The sequence below is a fragment of the Bombyx mori genome, chromosome 8 (genome assembly GCF_030269925.1).
Source record: "Bombyx mori chromosome 8, ASM3026992v2".
Lineage (NCBI taxonomy): Eukaryota > Metazoa > Arthropoda > Insecta > Lepidoptera > Bombycidae > Bombyx > Bombyx mori.
Genome location: NC_085114.1, coordinates 12,155,571 through 12,175,371, shown reverse-complemented (window position 1 = coordinate 12,175,371; position 19,801 = coordinate 12,155,571). Strand labels below are relative to the sequence as shown.

General features: G+C 35.4%; 1 protein-coding gene across 8 annotated transcripts in view; it reads left to right on the top strand.

Moving 5' to 3' along the window:
* Positions 1 to 19,524, top strand: part of LOC105841829 (polyhomeotic-like protein 3) — a 363,837-nt gene extending 344,313 nt beyond the window's left edge. For all 8 annotated transcript variants that reach the window (XM_038012438.2, XM_062669801.1, XM_062669800.1 and 5 more), the window contains one exon: positions 14,013 to 19,524. In XM_038012438.2, the coding sequence (XP_037868366.1) occupies positions 14,013 to 14,270 (258 nt within the window). In that variant the 3' untranslated portion in view covers positions 14,271 to 19,524. The remainder of the gene's footprint in view (positions 1 to 14,012) is intronic.
* Positions 19,525 to 19,801: the final 277 nt, after the last annotated feature.

Below are 19,801 nucleotides of genomic sequence, written 5' to 3'. Positions count from 1 at the left end.
TTTAGATTTGTGTTAAAGATTTGGGTAAAAATACGATGAGAATAGGTTTACGTGAAAATAATAATGAAAAAGCTCCCAACTCACCTGATGTATGGAAAAGATTTTGCTCAACGAAGGCAGGGTCGCTTATCCGTTTCTTTGAGTTTACAGCATGCAGACTTTCTTCTTAAATCTTAAAGCTTGAATCCAAGACAATCATTAATTACAAAATCCGGCTGATTAACTGATGTGATGATTCAATAATCTTTGTTGACTAGATGATGAATATTTGAAATTTTTTAAATAATATTATTTTTATTATAGAGTTATTTTTATTATAGCATGTAATCTCAAATTTCCTAAAATTATATGTTCTGTTCAATGCGCGTTGTTAATCAATTTGATTAAAACTACCTGCAGTTTTATTTATTATTAAAATTAAAAAAGAAATCGGGTACTTCCGGATTTTCATATACTTTATTACATATATTATAATCCTAACTATCCACGAATTATAGTATAATATTCAAATCACATGAACCCCTACGACAAAACAACGTACAGTTAATAACAAGCACCTAACAGTCAGAGCGTAGAGAGACATAAATCAAAATGCACAATACTAATTCATAAGTCATAGATTATGCAATGTAGATGCGATAAGCGGCACTAATGCGTCGCCAGACAACGGTCGCAATGCATACTCATGCATATTCAACGTGTGTACAAACGTACGAGATAGCTTGTCGCGACGCCGGCCAGGAGATACTGCACTACACTGTGGGGTGACCAAGGATTTATAGCAAATAGTGACGTGTTTTTTATAATAATTCAATATAACAACGCTTCATACTTAATGCTAATCGAGAGTGTCAGCCAAGCTAAAAAAAAAATTGGGCTACTGCCTGTATAGGCAAGGCCAAAAAAGCCCTGCGTTATACTGTAAAAACTGGAGCTTAGAACTCATTTTTTCTTTGATAATTTGATATAACAGCGCTCAATTCTCTTTTTTAACGCTGTTTGGGACTATCAGCTAAGAACCAAATTGGGCTGCTTGCTGCCTGTAAAGTAGCAAAGCCTTTGCAAAAGCCCTGCGTTATACTGTAAAAATTGCACCTTAGATATCATGTCTCGAGGTGGATGGCAGCATTTACGTTATAGATGTCTATGGGCTCCAATAACCACTTAACACCCGGTGGGCCATGAGCTTTTCCACTTATCTAAGCAAGCAGAAAAAGCCATGTTATAGACGTCAAGGGATACCAATGAGTATAGTTCGATCACAGACTTCGATATTACAGAGAAGAAAATCCGATAGTAATAGGCAACTACACAGCAGCCTTCTTATAGTTTATTGCAATGTCGATCATACACGTTGCAATTTACCATCATTATTGTTCATTGTTAATTAAAAGGGACTCAAACATATTCCTAATCGTATATTGTGTTCACTTTCAAAACATTATTACTAACTACCATACATGACTAAGATATAACTCCTAATAAATTGGTTGTGATTCCCAATCTTGTATCTACCTTGACTAAAATATTCTTCTTGTTCATAATTAGTTACGGGAGTTTTATAACGCCATTATATAAAGACTATGAAACCGTTTGTTAATCATATAGTCCAAATTGTAAGTCAAAATATGGTCACCCTCGTTCTAAGTCGGGCATAACAGCGAACCTGCCATATAAGGTGCACGAATTCTGCTACTGTACCAGTTATATCAGAGGAGAGCATTCTCGTATCGCTAATAACCGAACTAGTGTAATACCTACATGTAAGTGTACGTTCTACTGAATTAATTACTTGTAGTCTTTGGGACGGACTCTTGAATAGAGAATTCCGAATTTAAAAAAAAAAGGTTATAATTCGGAATTCTTTATTCAAGAGTTCGTCCAGTACTAAATTTAAATTGTTTGAATATTGGCAATATTTGGCGCCAAAAATGCGTTCCAAAAGCAAAAAGTATTGAAGTAAATTGTTATTAAGTTTTTGTGTTATTTCATCACTATTATGTATTTTAATATATAACAAACAAACAAACTAAAGATTTCCTCATAACGAACAATGTGTTAAAATGTCAATTATTATGATAATTAGCGCACATTTATCGTGTTTGTAGTACAAAAATATAAAAAAAAAATTAGCTCATTAAAATAATAAACACTACTTCTGATTCACTGGAAATAAATCAATTATCTACAGACTACATAATTCCGCGTAGCGTTTAATTGTTTTGAAGTAAATAATATGAACAGTAGTTTTACAATAATGAATCGTACATATTATGATGTACATATGTATATATGAACACGGTGTATAAAATACACAAATTGTCGGGATATCTACTTCTACATCTACTTTAAAAAAATATTTGTGTAATAATGCATGACATTACTAAATATGTACGTACTAATTCAATGATTATATTAACCCTCAGACACAGCGCACTGAGTTTCTCGCCGCATCTTCTCAGTGTTTTGCGAAACACTGCTCTAGCTAGAACTGATGTTAGCAAACTCGTCAGGTTAGAGGACCGTGAGTTCATCTACTCGCTCGGCGAAGCTGGCATAACGCCTTAAGATTATCAACATATACTGCAATAATGACAAACTTATCTCTGGTGAAATAGTAAATTAATATTCGACGGATATATTAAATTATCATATCTGAAACAATCGCATCTCCCTAAAAGGTTGCGTAACCTAGAAACTCATAAAAATATTATATAGTATTATTGATTGACTAGCTGTACCCGTCCGCTTCACTGGGCATTTAAAATTAACCTTATTTTTTCTCACCCCCACAAAGATTCTCATTAATAACGCCCCCGCAACTGGTGTAGGGAGTCCAACACTCATATAAATATTAGCCTATCTATTAAGTACATGTATTTTCTACATGGATACCAAGTTTCAAGTCAATCGGATGCATGGTTCAGTAGTTATAACGGAACATCCGTAAAAACACTGTCGATTTATATTATATACTAGCGACCCGCCCTCGCTTCGCTTCGGAAACATTAAATTTTATTATTGATAGCTGAGTCCCGCGATATTACCCGCGGTTATTGTCGTACCGCGGGTAACGACGCGGGGCGAAGCCAGTCTTAAAAGCCTAAGTTACTCCTTATATCATCAGCTACTTATCAGTGAAAGTCCCGTCAAAATCGGTCCAGCCGTTCCAGAGATTGGCCGGAACAAACAGACAGACAGACAGACAAAAATTGGAAAAGATGCTATTTTGGTGTATGTACCGTATATATATTCATATGCATGTAGTAAAAAGCGGTTATTTCAATATTACAAACAGACACTCCAATTTTATTTATATGTATAGATTTCTTAAAACCGGGAAACTGACTGATTTTACTTTTATTTAACTGAATTTCGTTACATTTTCAAATAGATCATTAGTATAATTTATGTGTTCGCAGTAATGTAAGAATCCGATCTGAATCGAACGACCGCAGCGCCGACAAGCGCTCGGATATGGATTGTGCTTGTTAACATGTACAACATCCACCACTTACAACCACGGACCGTGCACAACCAAAGCACTTTGAAATGTTGCAAGGAAATCAATTGCAAAAGCTTTAAGTGCACGCAACTGCAAATTTATTAAAACCATTTTAAAAATGATTCATTGTATCACCACAAAAAATAGAGATAAACACAGATAAATAAAATTATGATTTTGTAACGAAACTCAAATTTTTATGTTGTTCCAATAAAATTTAAAATCTTTCTAATCAATTCGAAAGTCTGTGGAAGGTTCTTGAAGTAATGTTTTTTTTTCTATTACCGTAGACGGGCAAAGAATCTCAGGGCTCACCTAAAACTAATAGATAGTTTATTGATAGTCTAATGTCTATTGATAGTCTAGTGTATATTGATAGTCTAGTGTCTATTGATAGTCTAATGTCTATTGGTAGTCTATAACAAAGTGAAACATGAGATTTAAATTGCTTAGCCGCTTTGCGGCATACATAAGTTTTTTCTACTACTTAATCGCCAGTAGCATCAAGGGCTATTCTGAGTTCATCCTAAATAGTACGCGATCTCACACGCCTCAGTCTTACAAATTTTGCTAACACTAACCCTAGCAAGAGCAGTGCTTCGCTAAATCTACCGTTGGATTGGAATCGTTACCCCTCGAGGAATGTGGCGTGAAACTCGGTGGGCTAATAGATAAGTAGCATGATGACGATACGATACTCGCCAACGTTAAAATATACCAGACACCGTTGATAAAAAGAAAAAGGAAGACTAAACATTTTGCTGTCATAAGTTTTCGAACCATTATAATGTAATTCGGTCGATAATGATACGAAATTGTGTTCAAAAATACTTAACACTATAAATTAGTACAGAATAGAAGTTACTGGTAGGACCTCTTGTGAGTCCGCACGGGTAGGTACCACCACCCTGCCTATTTCTGCGCGTGAAGCAGTAATGCGTGTCGGTTTGGAGGGTAGGGTAGCCGTTGTAACTATACTGAGACCTTAGAACTTATGTCTCAAGGTGGGTGGCGCACTTACGTCGTAGATGTCTATGGGCTCCAGTAACCACTTAGCACCAGGTGGGCTGTGAGCTCGTCCACTCATCTCATCTAAGCAATAAAAAAAAAACAGCTTGGGTAGGAAAAAAAGCTGAGCGTAAATATGAAACTGTGGAAAATAGATAATTATCATTGGATTTACTCATTTCGCTGTGAGTGTTCAAGCGGCGCACTTTCCTCGGATCACGTTGAGGGCGCGCCGGCACGCGACCGCTACTCGAACAGTGATGAGATAATGTCGACATTCTATTTTTCACGTTTTATTTTTCAAAGCTCGCTCCGTTATTTCATGTAAACAAAACGCATTTAGAACCGTTCGTTTTTTTTCCGCTAAAAACAATCGATTTTTCTTTATGCAAAATCGATTATAAGTAATCTTCTTAACATTATTCAAGTCGAGATAATATCAACATTCTATTTTATCGATAATCACGTTTTCTTTCTCAAAGCACGTTCCGTTATTTCATGAAAATAATACCCATTTAGAACTATTTGTTTTTTCGCTAAAAACAATCGATTATTCTTTATGCAAAATCGATTTTAATTAATCTTCTTAACACTGTTCAAAACTATTTATAATTAACTGTTCACTAAACGCTTAATATTTTCTTTATAAATTTGTACGGTTTTTTAAAAAATGTAATACAAATCAGCTGGTGCATACCTACATACAACGCAAAACGTAAAATAGAACACGATGTATTTAAGAATTTTTAAATTGCGAATAATAATCATAATAATCGATTAGTTCATATCGAGTGGCAGCACTACAAGTTTACAAGTGGCGCGAGCCGATTGTATCTCTAGCTATCCGATGATACAAGCAGATTGTTTCACCGGACCCGCGCCGCACCGATACCGAGAACTGTTTACTCGATTGTTGATGTTACCGTTTAATCGAAATATCGATTCACGTTTCGAAAGTCGAGCCAAACGAACTTTTGTGTCAATGATACATTATATCCTTCTTTTTTATTATTTAAACTATCTCAAAAGAACATTTTCGAATAAAGATTATTGTCAATTCTTTATTCGTAAAAGTTGAATAGTCCATTCGTATCGAATGTCAATATTTTTCTTGCACGCAATATAATTGATAGCCATATAAATGTCGATTAATTGTTTTCAAGGTTAAAATAATCTATTTTCCGGTTTGCAATGTTATGCTATATTGCAATCTAAATAAAACGCAAGTGAATATTGCTTCTCATTTTTTTCCTTTAAAACATTTATGTGATATATTATTCCATGTCGAAAGGCATTCTTAAGTGTCAATAATTTAAAAAAAAATACGAAATAAACTAATGTCGCTTCCTACAATTTTCGAGAAATTTTCAATAATTTCGTCTCGATTACAAATCAGCCCATAGACTATGATTCGTGTCGTTCGAATATATAATTCGTATGTCTATGGTACGTGATACGATTTGCATAATACGTACCTACTATAGAACTTTCTGGATATTCAAAATAACATTAAGACAATTAAACAATAGACGAAGCCCATGTACGCACGTGAACACGGCGAGCACGCTGGGCGGATTCGGGTCGATTGCTGTCGGAAATATTCGCCGCAGCTCGTATCTCCCCGCCCACCTGCTGCAGACGCTCATTACATCTCTGTCACCCAACAGCGTCACCCATAAGCTCGTCTCGTTTTACAGTCGCGAATAAGCCCCTCCCACGAATCAATGTTATTTTCTAATTATTTCGTGTAAGCTTTTTGCGGGCTCAGTTGCCGCGTTCCTCCGCTAAGAGCTTTCGAACAAACAATGAGGTAGCCTCAGTTTTTGTTTGATTATCCTCAAACATTTTTAGATAAATCGCTGTTTATGAGAAGCTATCATTGAACGATGCCAACATTTTGAACCTCTAGGTCTGCGTAGACACTCTGGCATTCTCTGAGTTTTGTACTTTATGTCCAATAGAGATGCTATATCCCTGGTATCTACTTACCTTCATCGCATTTGTCGCATCGCCTTTAAATTTTACTTTCATTTCTCTCGACGGGCAAACGATTTGCACTCTACAAACCTGCCTATGAATTACCACTTACCAGCCTTCAAATAAGATCGCACGAGCGGGTCGCAATTAAGGGGGACAGTGGTTCTCAGCTGGACCTAACTTTGGGGAACTGTCAACTGATTTAAATCAAACACTAACTATCAGCGCATTTTACTTCGCTGAAAACAGTAGGATCCAAATTGATTAGACCTAGATGAGTATAAGTAAAAAGAAAAAGCTACAGAGATTACTAATTGAGCATACGTGTAGGTACACGACGGAGAGAAGATCTTCCAACTTCGGGAGTAATTGCTCGGTAAACCGACGGTCCTTTTGTTGTTGTTCTGAATTATGCAAGATATACCTATATATGCAAGCTTATCTTGAAAATGTCGTAAGCGAGATTCAGGCATCTGTCAAATATATTGTGTTCTATGATGGCTACCCGCTTAAAAGTTTATAATCAAATTTTAACTACGACAATCGAACCTAACAAAAACGTTTGACACGCTACAAGCGTATTTAAATAATTTATTTAACTAGAGGACCCGCAGTAGTCGAAATTCGACTATAATTAATTAGAATTGTAAGTTTGTACACTATTATGATTGTATTCTATACTTCTATAATCACAAATTTCGCCAAGACTACACTATAGACAAACAATATTTAATCTCAATTTGACAACAGACGTCAAGAACAAAAGTTTGACAATAAATAGTATGCATGCGTGTGTGCGTCAAATACATGGTATGTAGTGTGTGTAATGTTTTCTTTATTGATTTAATGTATCTTTTATGCATTTAAAAAAAAATTAGCTTTGTGCAGTTCTTCTCTATATTCTCTATAAGTGTGGAAAATTTCATACTCCTCCGTCCGCGCAAATTTCGTAAAAAGGGATACAAAGTTTTTGCTTCACGTATTAATATATAGATACTCTTCATTTTAATACTTTTTACGTTGTGATCGTTTGATTAATGTAGCGAGAGGAACATGGTATTTAGAAAGAGAAGAAAAAAGTTACGGACTCTAATCACACGAGAGTACAAGATTTAGAAAGTGCTGACATAACTCTGCAAAACGACAATTGATATAAAAACAAAAAACAAAACAAAAAAAAAGTGACAAGCCCAACACAGACCTTACCATTCACTAAACAACATGTTCGGAAAGATAGCATTTTGTTTTGGTTTTTTTATTATATTTTCGATGAGCGAATCGAACATTAGTTGCCGTTTCAAAAGTATTCGAAATATTTTCCGAGTAAAACCGATTTTTCGTGTGCACCAAGAGTATTAGCTATCTATACTTCTATACTAATATTACAAAGAGGAAAGATTTGTTTGTTTGTTTGTATTGAATAGGCTCCGGAACTACTGAACCGATTTGAAAAATTATTTCACTGATTGGAAGCTACATTATTCCCGAGTGACATAGGCAACAATATTTTTTGAAAAAAAAAAATTGTATCCTTCCTATAATCCTTACTATACTATACTCCAATAATGTAACCCAAGGTGTAAAAAAATTACCTAAAATATTCTTAACATCGCGTGCCTGAGAAAACTGTTCACGATAGAATAAAATAATGTACTACGACTTTAACTATTATAGTTATTCCGCAATAAGTGTTATTTTATTTAAAAAAATTTACAACAATGTCAAATATCGTTGAAAGTTTTGTTAAAGACCCGAGCGGAGCCGGTCCGGGCCGCTTGTCTTTTATAAATTTAATTTAAATAATGCGTCTTAATCTCGCATATTATTATTGTCATTAATAATATTTCTGAGGATGCGAATAATTTACATTTTTCTTGGTCACATAACCTAGCCCAGCTATTCATTGATATTCGAAAATGGCGCTAAATACGGTCAATATACTTTAACCTTAAATAACTATTTTCTATAGAATTATTTCTGAACTTTTGCTTTTCATTTCACAAAAACTAGCTAATATTATTTATCAGCGAGATTAAATCGTAAAAGTAGACCGAAGAGTTGAACGAATCAAGTTAAACAACATTTTAATTTTCATTCATAAGATTGGTACTTTTAAAACATTATAGTATCGTAACTAACTAACTAACTTCACTGGTGGTAGGACCTCTTGTGAGTCTGCATGGGTAGGTACCACCACCCTGCCTATTTCTGCCGTGAAGCAGTCATGCGTTTCGGTTTGAAGGGTGGGGCAGCCGTTGTAACTATACTTGAGACCTTAGAACTTATATCTCAAGGTGGGTGGCGCATTAACGTTGGAGATGTCTATGGGTTCCAGTAATCATTTAACACCAGGTGGGCTGTGAGCTCGTCCATCCATCTAAGCAATAAAATAAAGAAAAAAGAAAAAGGTATTTGAAAAAAGTACTATATTCTATGTATAATTTATTATTATAATCATATGAATATTCGAACATGATAAATTACGCCCCACATTATACCTACTTGCTTTTAATAAAGTAGTAAATTCGCTCGTCATTAAACACGGGAAGGTATGAACGACTTGTCTTACATATCCGAAAATGAGTACATGGCTTTAAATCTAACATAAAAAAAAAAAAACAAAGAAATGACCGTGCTCCAAGATAATAATTACGACGGAGCCCACAGCCGCACACCGTCAGCAGTAAATATAAGCCAGTGCGTACCACGCTTTAAACTTAATTCCAATCTTTATAGTGTAATGCGGGCCTCACAATAGTGATGTTATCGGAACATCTATTATCGATATCGATACACCGTTATTAGGTGATAGGAAAATTGCATGTTGTGACCGCTTTGTTCTATTTAATATTTATTTAAAATAATTGTGCGTCAATCGACGCAATTATCTCACGGAATTTATGTTTTTATTTGAAGAGATTACGACTGGCTGTCGAAATATCATTGTTTAATTTTCTTGAACTGATTATTTTTTGTAATATTAGCAGCGACGCTTAATTAAGTTGGATGCAAGATGTACTTACAAGTCAATCTGATCATAAGTTGGTACACAATAAGTTTACACAGCCCCAAGCTTAGGGTTTCTCTTGTGAATCCATACGAGAGTAGAGCATATGCTCCAAGTGTCAAATATGCGCATAGACGACAGTTCGCTTTCCTTTTGGTAAATTATGACAACCATTACTATATTAAAGATACCAAAAGTGAAGTGTATTGTCATATGAATTAAAATTTTAACATTACTCGTCGATTCAGACTTAGAACTGCTCATAGCAACATTCTTAAAACAATAAGCATAAAAAAAACAACGTCCTAACAGCACGCTTATAACTCACCGAGCTCCACCGCAAGCGCGCAAATAATTATCGTACGATAAACGGCCATAATTCCATGGTGCGGGAACGCGGCTGTCACTATTTATCGACTACGGGCATCACTAGCCGGGAGCAAAGGTTCGACGCGGGGCAGGCATCAATTTGCGCGCGGTAGCGGCCCGAGGCGCCGCGCAGCCCCTGTCATTAACCCCCTCCCCGCTCTGTGCCGGCCCCTCGACCCTTAAGGAACATACTTTAACCTTTTTTGCTCCCCCACAACCTGTCGGGACGGCTGCAGCCCGCAATTTAGTGTTTGTACACTTGAAACTGCACGCGCAAGAAACAGCGGCGATTAAGCGTCGTGTGTCATCGTTCTTATAATGTCAATGTTTCGAATTCAATATTGGTGTATACGTTTTTGCTCGTTACTACTAAAAATAAATAGCTTATAAGTAATTGAATTCATACCGCGAATGTTGCTTATGAGATATAACTAAAATAAATTATTCACCCAACTCTTTTTACATAAGAAAGCTATGAAACATAGTTTTTACGTTTAATATGTATTAATACGAATGTAATGGAATCTCTCATTAAAACTGAAACATTTCTAGAAATTTCCCAGAATTTTCATGTGTACTGGTGACAACAATAATGTCATCTAGCTGATCTCTCAATGAATCTGGAAGGTAGACAGAAAAACATGTCAATGACATTTAGTCTGTTCATCAAATTAAGCTCAATGGATTCATTTTAATAATAAATATTGTTCACAATATCCCTTTTATATTATTGCTCTCTCGGAGCTCTCATGCTCGAGCCACTAATGATGTCAATGGACCACATTTATTAATTATTAGTTAGTATACAAACAACCACAGCTCAATACAACAATAATCAAATTCTCCAAAATTTATTGAATTTCGGCAACAAATATATTTTCACAACCGCAGCGTTTTTTAAATACTGTGTATACGCATCTTAAGCCACAGTTCATGGCCACAGGCTACACAGCATCTGAACTCGACTTTGTACCTTCATACGCGTAGGTACTCATAATAACATATAGTTGAACGTTATCAATTTACATTAGTTCTGAGCGAGGTCGAAATATCATCATGGGATTTAGCATACTAGTTTATTCATTGTATATATTCTTCTTCTTCTTCCTAGCGTTTTTCCGGTTTATTGCCAGTGTCCATTATCCTACACAAACTCCCTCCACTTTACCCGGTCCTTAGCATCCTTCTGACTGAGGTTATTCTCTTCAAAAAATATATTATATTTAAAAAAATCAGATGTCAAAAACAAAAAAACAAAAAAATTATTAATAAAACGGTAATTGGCGCTAATTGACCGATAACTAAAGAGGATTCGGATCACTTCGGATATTGATAGTGACGTCACCGTTAAAGGTGTGCGAAAGAGATGGCGAGCCTTTATTCTTCTTCTTCGTCGCTTTCTTCATTACTGAAGGTCGTGTCCCTGAAACTTGACCGTGGCCTGTCTCGTGAGCTGTTTCCATCTCGTCCGGTCCTCAGCTTCTCGAATGGCGGTTGCGACTGGCAACCCAGTTAGAGCGGTTATTTGGTCACACCAACGGCTAGGTAATCGGCCGCGGGATCTCTTTCCTTCTACTTTGCCCGCCACAATCACTTTATACTCTTCTTGAAATATACGTCATTTTAAATTAGAATTCGATGTTGTATTAATTTAATAACTATGTTAACTATGAATGTGGAAGGATTTAGAGGAAGAGGTAGACCTGAGAAGAAATGGATGGATTGTGTGAAAGACGATATGGGTAGGAGGGGAGTGAGCGAAGAAATGGTATATGATAGAAGAGTATGGAAGGAGAAAACATGTTGCGCCGACCCCAGGTGACTGGGAGGAGGGCAGGATAATGATGATGATGTTGTATTAATTTGATGACATCGATGTAAATATTGGTTAGTAAGTACCTACCCAGTAGAAATGAAAATCTGTAGCAAATGAAATATAAACTCGTATTTTGAAGAAGAATATAAATCATTTTTTTCAAATAATTTTTACCACCCAATCAGAGCTTACAATAAGTTAGTAATGACTAGACTTTTTTTGGAACAAATATAGACAAATGGATTATTTAAAGAACGTATTTACATTTTATAACAATACGTAAATGCTGGAGAATTTGTATTCGGAAATACCTACATACATACAAATACATGTCCATATAACAAATTCTGAGGTTTTTTTTTCATATACATATTTCAAAAATAGCATTAATTCTTTTGAAATAAATATTCAGATTTGCGGATATTTAACGCGAATTATATTCAATACACAAATTCTAATGCTAAGCTTTTACTTTTAAATAAATAAAAATATTATATACAAAAAAAAATCGAACGAATACTCAGAATTCATATGAGATGATACGTAATAAGAAACCAGTCTAATTCTTTCAACAAAAAAGGTCAAAGTAAACTAAACCAGTCTGTGGGCGCTCTCCGAACCCGTAATTTGACCCCCAATTAAACAATTTTCTCGAATATCATTCGAGGTTCGTTTATAGTGGGCGCGAGTGACTCCCGACCCCCGGGGGCAACCGCATCACTAACCCGAGCCGCGTCTAACCCCCATTAAACTTAACTATGCCCTCGAAGCGAAACGTCCGAAGGTCGTTCGGGTCACTTGGACCCTTCACTTCGAATTCCGGTATTCCATTTAACCGCGACCAGTTTTCTAATCTCCGCTCTCGAGCGAAATGGTTATTAATTTGCATAAAAGTAGATTTGCTGCCGAGCGCGGGATAACGCTAATGGCGATCTCGGAGGGAACAAAACGAGCCCCGCAAATTGACCTGTCGTACGGCGACGTGCCGGCGGACCGTCGCCGCGAGGTCCGTTCCCATCATCTAGCCGGTAGCCATCTCGGTTTAATTATTCATAGAGCCTTTTTTATAACGTTTTTTAGCCGCGCGAACGCACCGAGGCCTCGTAAAATAAAAAAAAAAAAAAACAAATCGAACGCCGCCGCAATTTAAAAAAGAAATACGTCGGATGACACGGATCGAACTCCGGGCAAATGTCGCACGGTAAAAAGTGGTCGGTGTGAGGTGAGCGCGGCCCGGCGAGGGGCGGGGAGGGGGGCACGTCAAGTAGGCGGCGCGGTTTTTGTCAACGTTCCCGCGCAGATGACAGGTCGCAGCGTCCAGCGACCCGACAGAGACGAGACGCGAACCATCTTGATACTTTCCCGTTTAAATCCGATTCCGCGACGCCGCGACGGTCGACCGCTTATTAGATATTCGTATTACACATTTCATCGACTTTAATCGACCTCTTCGTGAACTGAACTACTCTACGGTAGACATTTCGAATTAAGCTAAGATCAGAAGTTATCTAGTCTCGTTGCTAACGTCGATTATTTACATGCAAATGGCGGAATTAGTTCACTTATTTTATTGCCTTACATGCATATGAAATCAAAACGTAATCACAATAAGAAAGGCAACAATGTATCCGACGTATCAGAGCTGAAAATCGTAATGCTATGCATAGGCGATGTTACTTTATTTTTAAATTATTAATTTATAATTATCGTCTCGTCGCACACAGCCCACTAAGTTTCTCGTCGGATCTTCTCACTGGGTCGCGTTTTTATTTTATTTATTTTTTATTGCTTAGATGGGTGGACGAGCTCACAGCCCACCTGGTGTTAAGTGGTTACCGGAGCCCATAGACATCTACAACGTAAATGCGTTACCCACCTTGAGATATAAGTTCTAAGGTCTCAGTATAGTTACAACGGCTGCCCCACCCTTCAAACCGAAACGCATTACTGCTTCACGGCAGAAATAGGCAGGGTAGTGGTACCTACCCGTGCGGACTCACAAGAGGTCCTACCACCAGTACAAAATTCCGATCCGGTGGTAGATTCTGCACTGCTCTTGCTAGGACCAGTGTTAGCAACACTCCGGTTTGAGCCCGTTAGCTCACCTACACGTTAGGGTGAAGCTGAAATAGCCTCTCAAGGCTATCAGCAAAGGTAGCAAAAATAAATAATTAATTACGTCGTCTCAAATATGTAGATCGTTCGGGCGCTGTACAAATTTACAGCATCGAGTCAGGTGCGCGGCAAACCGACCGCGATCACGTCTAATTACGTTCCACCTCCATTTTACGACAGTCATTCCCGACGATAACAGTCGTTTTTCTTTACAGAACTTCCGGGAACAGAGGATCGACGGCGCTGGCCTCCCGCTGCTGACCGAGGACCACTTGACGGGAATGCTGCAGATGAAGCTGGGGCCGGCGTTGAAAATGAAAGCGGTGTTGGCGAGACGATTGGAGCCGTGCGCCCAATGCCAGGCCAATGCTCCAATAGCCAGCGCCCAAACGTCACCCACCAGTATTGCATCGAAAGTCAATGGAACTTCAGTGAAATCCGAACCAAGGAGCAACACGACCAGTCCCAGTTAGAAAAAAAAAACATTGTATAATAATTTAACTGTACTTAGTCTTAGAAATAATTTTGTTCCTCTTGCGATTTGTTTGTTGATTAATTAATGTGTTTATTTCTTCGGGAAGTTACGTATAGAACCAATAGATGTGGGTAGGTTCGTCTTAAAATTCGTACTGTGTACTTACTACTTATGTTTCATACTAATGAAATGCATAATGACGTAATATAGCCAATCAGTAATAATTTAAATGTATCTTCTTAGTTACAATAAGATCTCAATAAAAGCGATTATTGATTTTTTTTTAATTGAGACGAAATATGAAAATACTTAAGTTACTTGTGGCCAGTGAAACAATTTTGTTTGATAAAAGAATCGTTTTGAAATTTAATTCATATGTAATTTTATGAACATTTTAGACTTCCATATAACAATTGTAGCGTTTCAAAGGTCCCTTCAAAAAGGTCAAACTCCCTTTTTAAAATAAAAATGATAAAACTACTCGCGCATCGCTTATACATTGAAGCTTTAATGACAAAAGCTTGTTATGAAAAGCCACCAAAAACTTTATAAAGTTTAAATTCAAACGGACAAAGGATACGCGAGCAACATCCTGTGTACAATCACCGTATCACCAACAAACATACAAACACTAATTTTAAAATAAACACATCATCGGCATTCGCTTGATTAAAATTTGAAGGTGTAAACAAAAATTGATCTACTTAAAAACTTTTTACAATATTATATTGGCAACTCAGATCTAAATAGTATATAATAATATACTTGACTTAAACACAACGTATTTTCCATTGGTCAGGTCAAGCATGGCCATAATGTCGGAAGTGCCAATTTCATGAACACAAAAAGAAGACTATGTAGTCTGGGCCATAAAGATCAGGATCTAATGGAACTGAAAACACGAACGACATTGAGGCGACTGGGTTGATGCGATTGCTACCTTATTTACCACTGGCCAATAATCTATATATTAATACGTGACGCAAAAACTTTGTATCCCGTTTTACGAAAATTGCGCAGACGGAGGAGTATGAAATTTTCTACACTTATAGAGAATATAGAGAAGAAGTGCACAATACTAATATTTTTTTTAAATAATACTTATAAGATACATTAAATCAATAAAGAAAACATTACACACACTACATACCACGTATTTGACGCACACACGCATGCATACTATTTATTGTCAAACTTTTGTTCTTGACGTCTCTGGTCAAATAGAGAATAGATTAAATACTGTTTGTCTTTATTAATATTTTTTTATAGTGTAGCCTTGGCGAAATTTGTGATTATAGAAGTATAAAATACAATCATAATAGTGTACAAACTTACAATTTCAATTAATTATAGTCGAATTTCGACTACTGCGGGACCTCTAGTAATTTTTAGATAGTTCATTAAAATTACATATGACATTAAATCGTTTCATAATCAAAATCACGGTCTTCCTATTTCATAGTTTTCTTTGTGCATTTAGTTAAATTGTAGATTATTTTGTTCTTGTTTTTTTTTTAATAAATCCATTAGTTAAGTCGAACGTGTATACATATTGTGTTTGTATGATAGATTAATGCCGTCCAAAACGTAGGCGATGTATTAGTAGTTAAGTTTGCAATTTTTGTATGTCTGCTTTGTTCTAGAACTTAGAAGGAACTGGATTAATACGAGTTATCGTAGTGTAACTTCTGTGTATTGATGTTTTCTGTTCATAATCATAAAGGATGTCAACATGTCATAAAACAATTGTAATTTACTTAATTTAATGAATGACATGTAATGTGTGTCCCATAACTCAAGGTGGGTGACGGAATTTTCGTTCTAGATGTCTATGGGCTCGGGTAACCACTTAACACTAGGACGACTGTGAGCTCGTGCACCCAACTGTGCAATAAAAATAAAATTCGTAAAACGTTAATGTATCGCGAAATTATCAGAAACTAGCGCTCTGGATTCCCCTGAGATCTTACACCCGAAGTAGGGCTGCCACCTCCTTAATTAAGTAATAAAATATATAATGTTATATTTTGTACCAAGCGTGAAGTAAATTGCCTCGGATTTAAAAAATAATAGATATTGACACAGTATGAAATATATTAGATACTTGTTTATTTATTGCATTACATTGCATGCAACACATAATTGAGTAAACACAATTGAAGTCCTCTTAAATATATCGAACTGTTTATGCTAATACCTACTAAAAAAAAAACGCGAGTTTAATTACAAAAAAATATGTCGTGTATCAATCGAAATGTTTCTCAAAATAAATACGTGTCAGCCCTCGATATACAATACAAAACTAAATTTCATTATTGTTCATCTGTCACGTCCAATGCCTAAAGGGACGTACAACAATTGGTAAACATTTTTTTTATTTATTGCTTAGATGGGTAGACGAGCTCACAGCCCACCTGGTGTTAAGTGGTTACTGGAGCTCATAGACGTCTACGACGTAAATGCGTCACCCACCTTGAGATATAAGTTCTAAGGTCTCGAGTATAGTTACAACGGCGGCCCCAACCTTCAAGTACATTACATACATTACATATGTAATGTTTCGGTGCTAATCGGTCTTGCAAATGAGCAACTAGTTTTGATAATTATGTAAATAAATTACCAGTATCGTAATAAATCATAACACGAGGCTACTAATATAACAGGGTCACAAACTGTTTGTATATAACGTAATACATATATATAATACGTTTAGGTACATTTCATTTTATGTAGCATTTACAAATGTTGATCACACCTGATAAACGCTCAGATTTATACATAATAACACAGTGTATGTAGTACATAGAGATATATGTAGTGTGTATTTAGTGAAATCCGTTTATATTGTTACGTGATTATATTGTGTATTTTTGATGCACTGCTCGTTTAGGTATAGCGCTGAAGGATATAATGGAACTTTATTTAGAATTTTAAAACTAAACTTCTTAATGTGATCTAAATAAAAAAAGTTTTACAACCAATTTCTTTTACGAAATTTATGGCTACTTAACGAATAAAAACAATAAAACCATTTTTTACGGGACGCTTAAAACAAAAAAAATCCAGTAATCTAGTCCTTAATAAAGTTAGACGAAATGAAAATTATAAAGCTACTTAATATTCTCGGATGAAACTAAACACCGTTCTCTTTTTAATAATCTAAGCATTTATATGTGCATGTAATTTATTTACCTGTGGTACTCTCCTTAGTTGCCAAAATAGCGATAAAACAGCGCCGATGCTTATTTAGTGAATGATTTTTAATAAGTTGTGTAATGGCTTAATGTAGTGTAAAATGAAAGCGTTTGTCTTGCAATCGACACAATTACTAATGTAACATACGCATTGAAATTCATTAAACCTAAATCAAAATAAAACTATGTGAAATTTTTAATAAACAAATAACATTATGAAGAATTTTTATAGCAACCTAAAAACCTGCTTTCTGTCTTCTTCATGTCGGATGAATTTTGCTTCAGGGCGTGCACAAGTCGATATAGGTATCTTAAATGAAAAAGGGTTGCCATTCTTAGAATATTTTACAGATAAATCCATTTTGAAAAATACAGTGAATTGAACTGATATTTTCATATGTTATTGTGGTAATCGAAAACAACGAACAAGGCACGATTTTAATTTTAAAATTATCAAAATTTCAAATATCTGGGGGTCCTGACTTGAAAAGAAATGAAGCAAACTCTAAAATAAACCATAAAAAAAATTAAAATTTGCTTAAGTAGCAACATCTTAAGGAAACCTATGTTTTTTAAGCTATATTTACAATAACTTTATCAAAGACACAAATCAGGACCAATATCATTGTCAATGCCAATATCGTATTTACTTTTTATCAAATGCAGAATGTCCGGTGCTGAACAAACATTTCCTTATTAGTTTTACAATAACCTAACAAAAATTGTGCGCGTGCAACTTGGTGCACGTGAAAGAAGTCAAACTTCTTTTGCGGTGTGTAGTATTATGAATTTCTTCATTTTTCATCCCTATAAATTTCTTAGGAAATGCTGTGTATCAGAGAAACGACCTAGCTCGATTTTTCTTTTCCCTCTCTCCACGGTCGAGTGGTTTGCGAGACGCTGTCTATTATCTCAATCTCGCTCTTCCAAAATTGCATCCTTTATCTCTAGCCGTAACGAATCTGTCGCGCGTTAAATTTTACTCTGAACGCGCCTAAAGAAGTTTCACTTCAAAATAAATGTGTCAACTTGAAAAATTAGTGCTGATTGTTGAATCTAAAATAGCGGACAGACGCCAAAATACTACTTAATATAAAATTTGATAGTGAAGCCAAAACTGTGTATAACTTCTTATTTTCGAAAATTTCTGTCTTAAAATTAAAATCCTGGTGTTTTACAGATTCTATATTATACATTATTGTCAATTTCTTAAGGTGCTATTTCGATTGTAAATAATATGTAGTTAAAGCCTTTTAACGTGTCTTCCTTAAACTTTAAATATAGAATACATTTTAAGAAAAGTATTAAATTCGTCACAGTTTGTTTTAAATTTTATATCGAAATTCAATAACAGTTAATACTATTATATTAGTTATTGAACAAGCATCGATTATTAAGTGACAATTGGACGTCTTCTTAATAAACTGTTGGTTGTAACTACAATTAAACCTAGGATAGAAATCATTTTTCAACAAAATGGCAGCAAGCTTGTACCAAGCGAAACTAGTTCATTCGAAATCTAAATATTAAAATTGTGACTAGATTATAACTAACAAACGATAATAAATAATGATGTTTATTTTAATATGTGATTCACTTAATTTAATTATGATTAATAATACGGACGTTATTTACGATAAGTATATTCATTTCGTTTATTCATAAACTTTTAGTAAACCTATTTTAGTTGAAATTATTAAATAAAAATTGTGTTCGAAAATTAAAGATTTGAAAGAAAAGATAAAGAAAGCTCTTAACAAGGAATTTGTTGCATTTTGAATGTGGATTCGAGACGAAATAGAAACAGCTATGGAATTCAAAATCTTTTTTTTTCTTTCAAATAAACAACATGTGCCCACTAAACAGGTTTAATGGTTTATGAATAAAACCTTCGTAAGACTTTGTATATTTTTATGAATAAAATTTTGATTGTATTATAAATGTTTATAATGATTCAGTCACATTATATAAACGCGTACTTAGTTATTTAGTTAAGTTTGATCCGAAGTCGAGTATTTATGTGGTGAAAATAAAGCAGTGTTTTATTGAGAATAAGAACGTGTTTGAATTAATAATAATGGATTCCCTCTTTGCGTTGCTGTGACCAATTGCTACTAAGGCAACCGAATAAACGACGCATGCATATAACATGGATATATGAACAGAAAATGAAACGATTTTTTTATAATATTATAATTGGACTGACGACTTAGTGCGCACGGCGGGAAGTCGTTGGATGCGGAAGGCGGAGGACCTCATTATGTGGAAGACATTGGGGAAGGCCTATGTCCAGCAGTGGGCCGATAAAGGCTGATAATGATGATGATGATGAAAA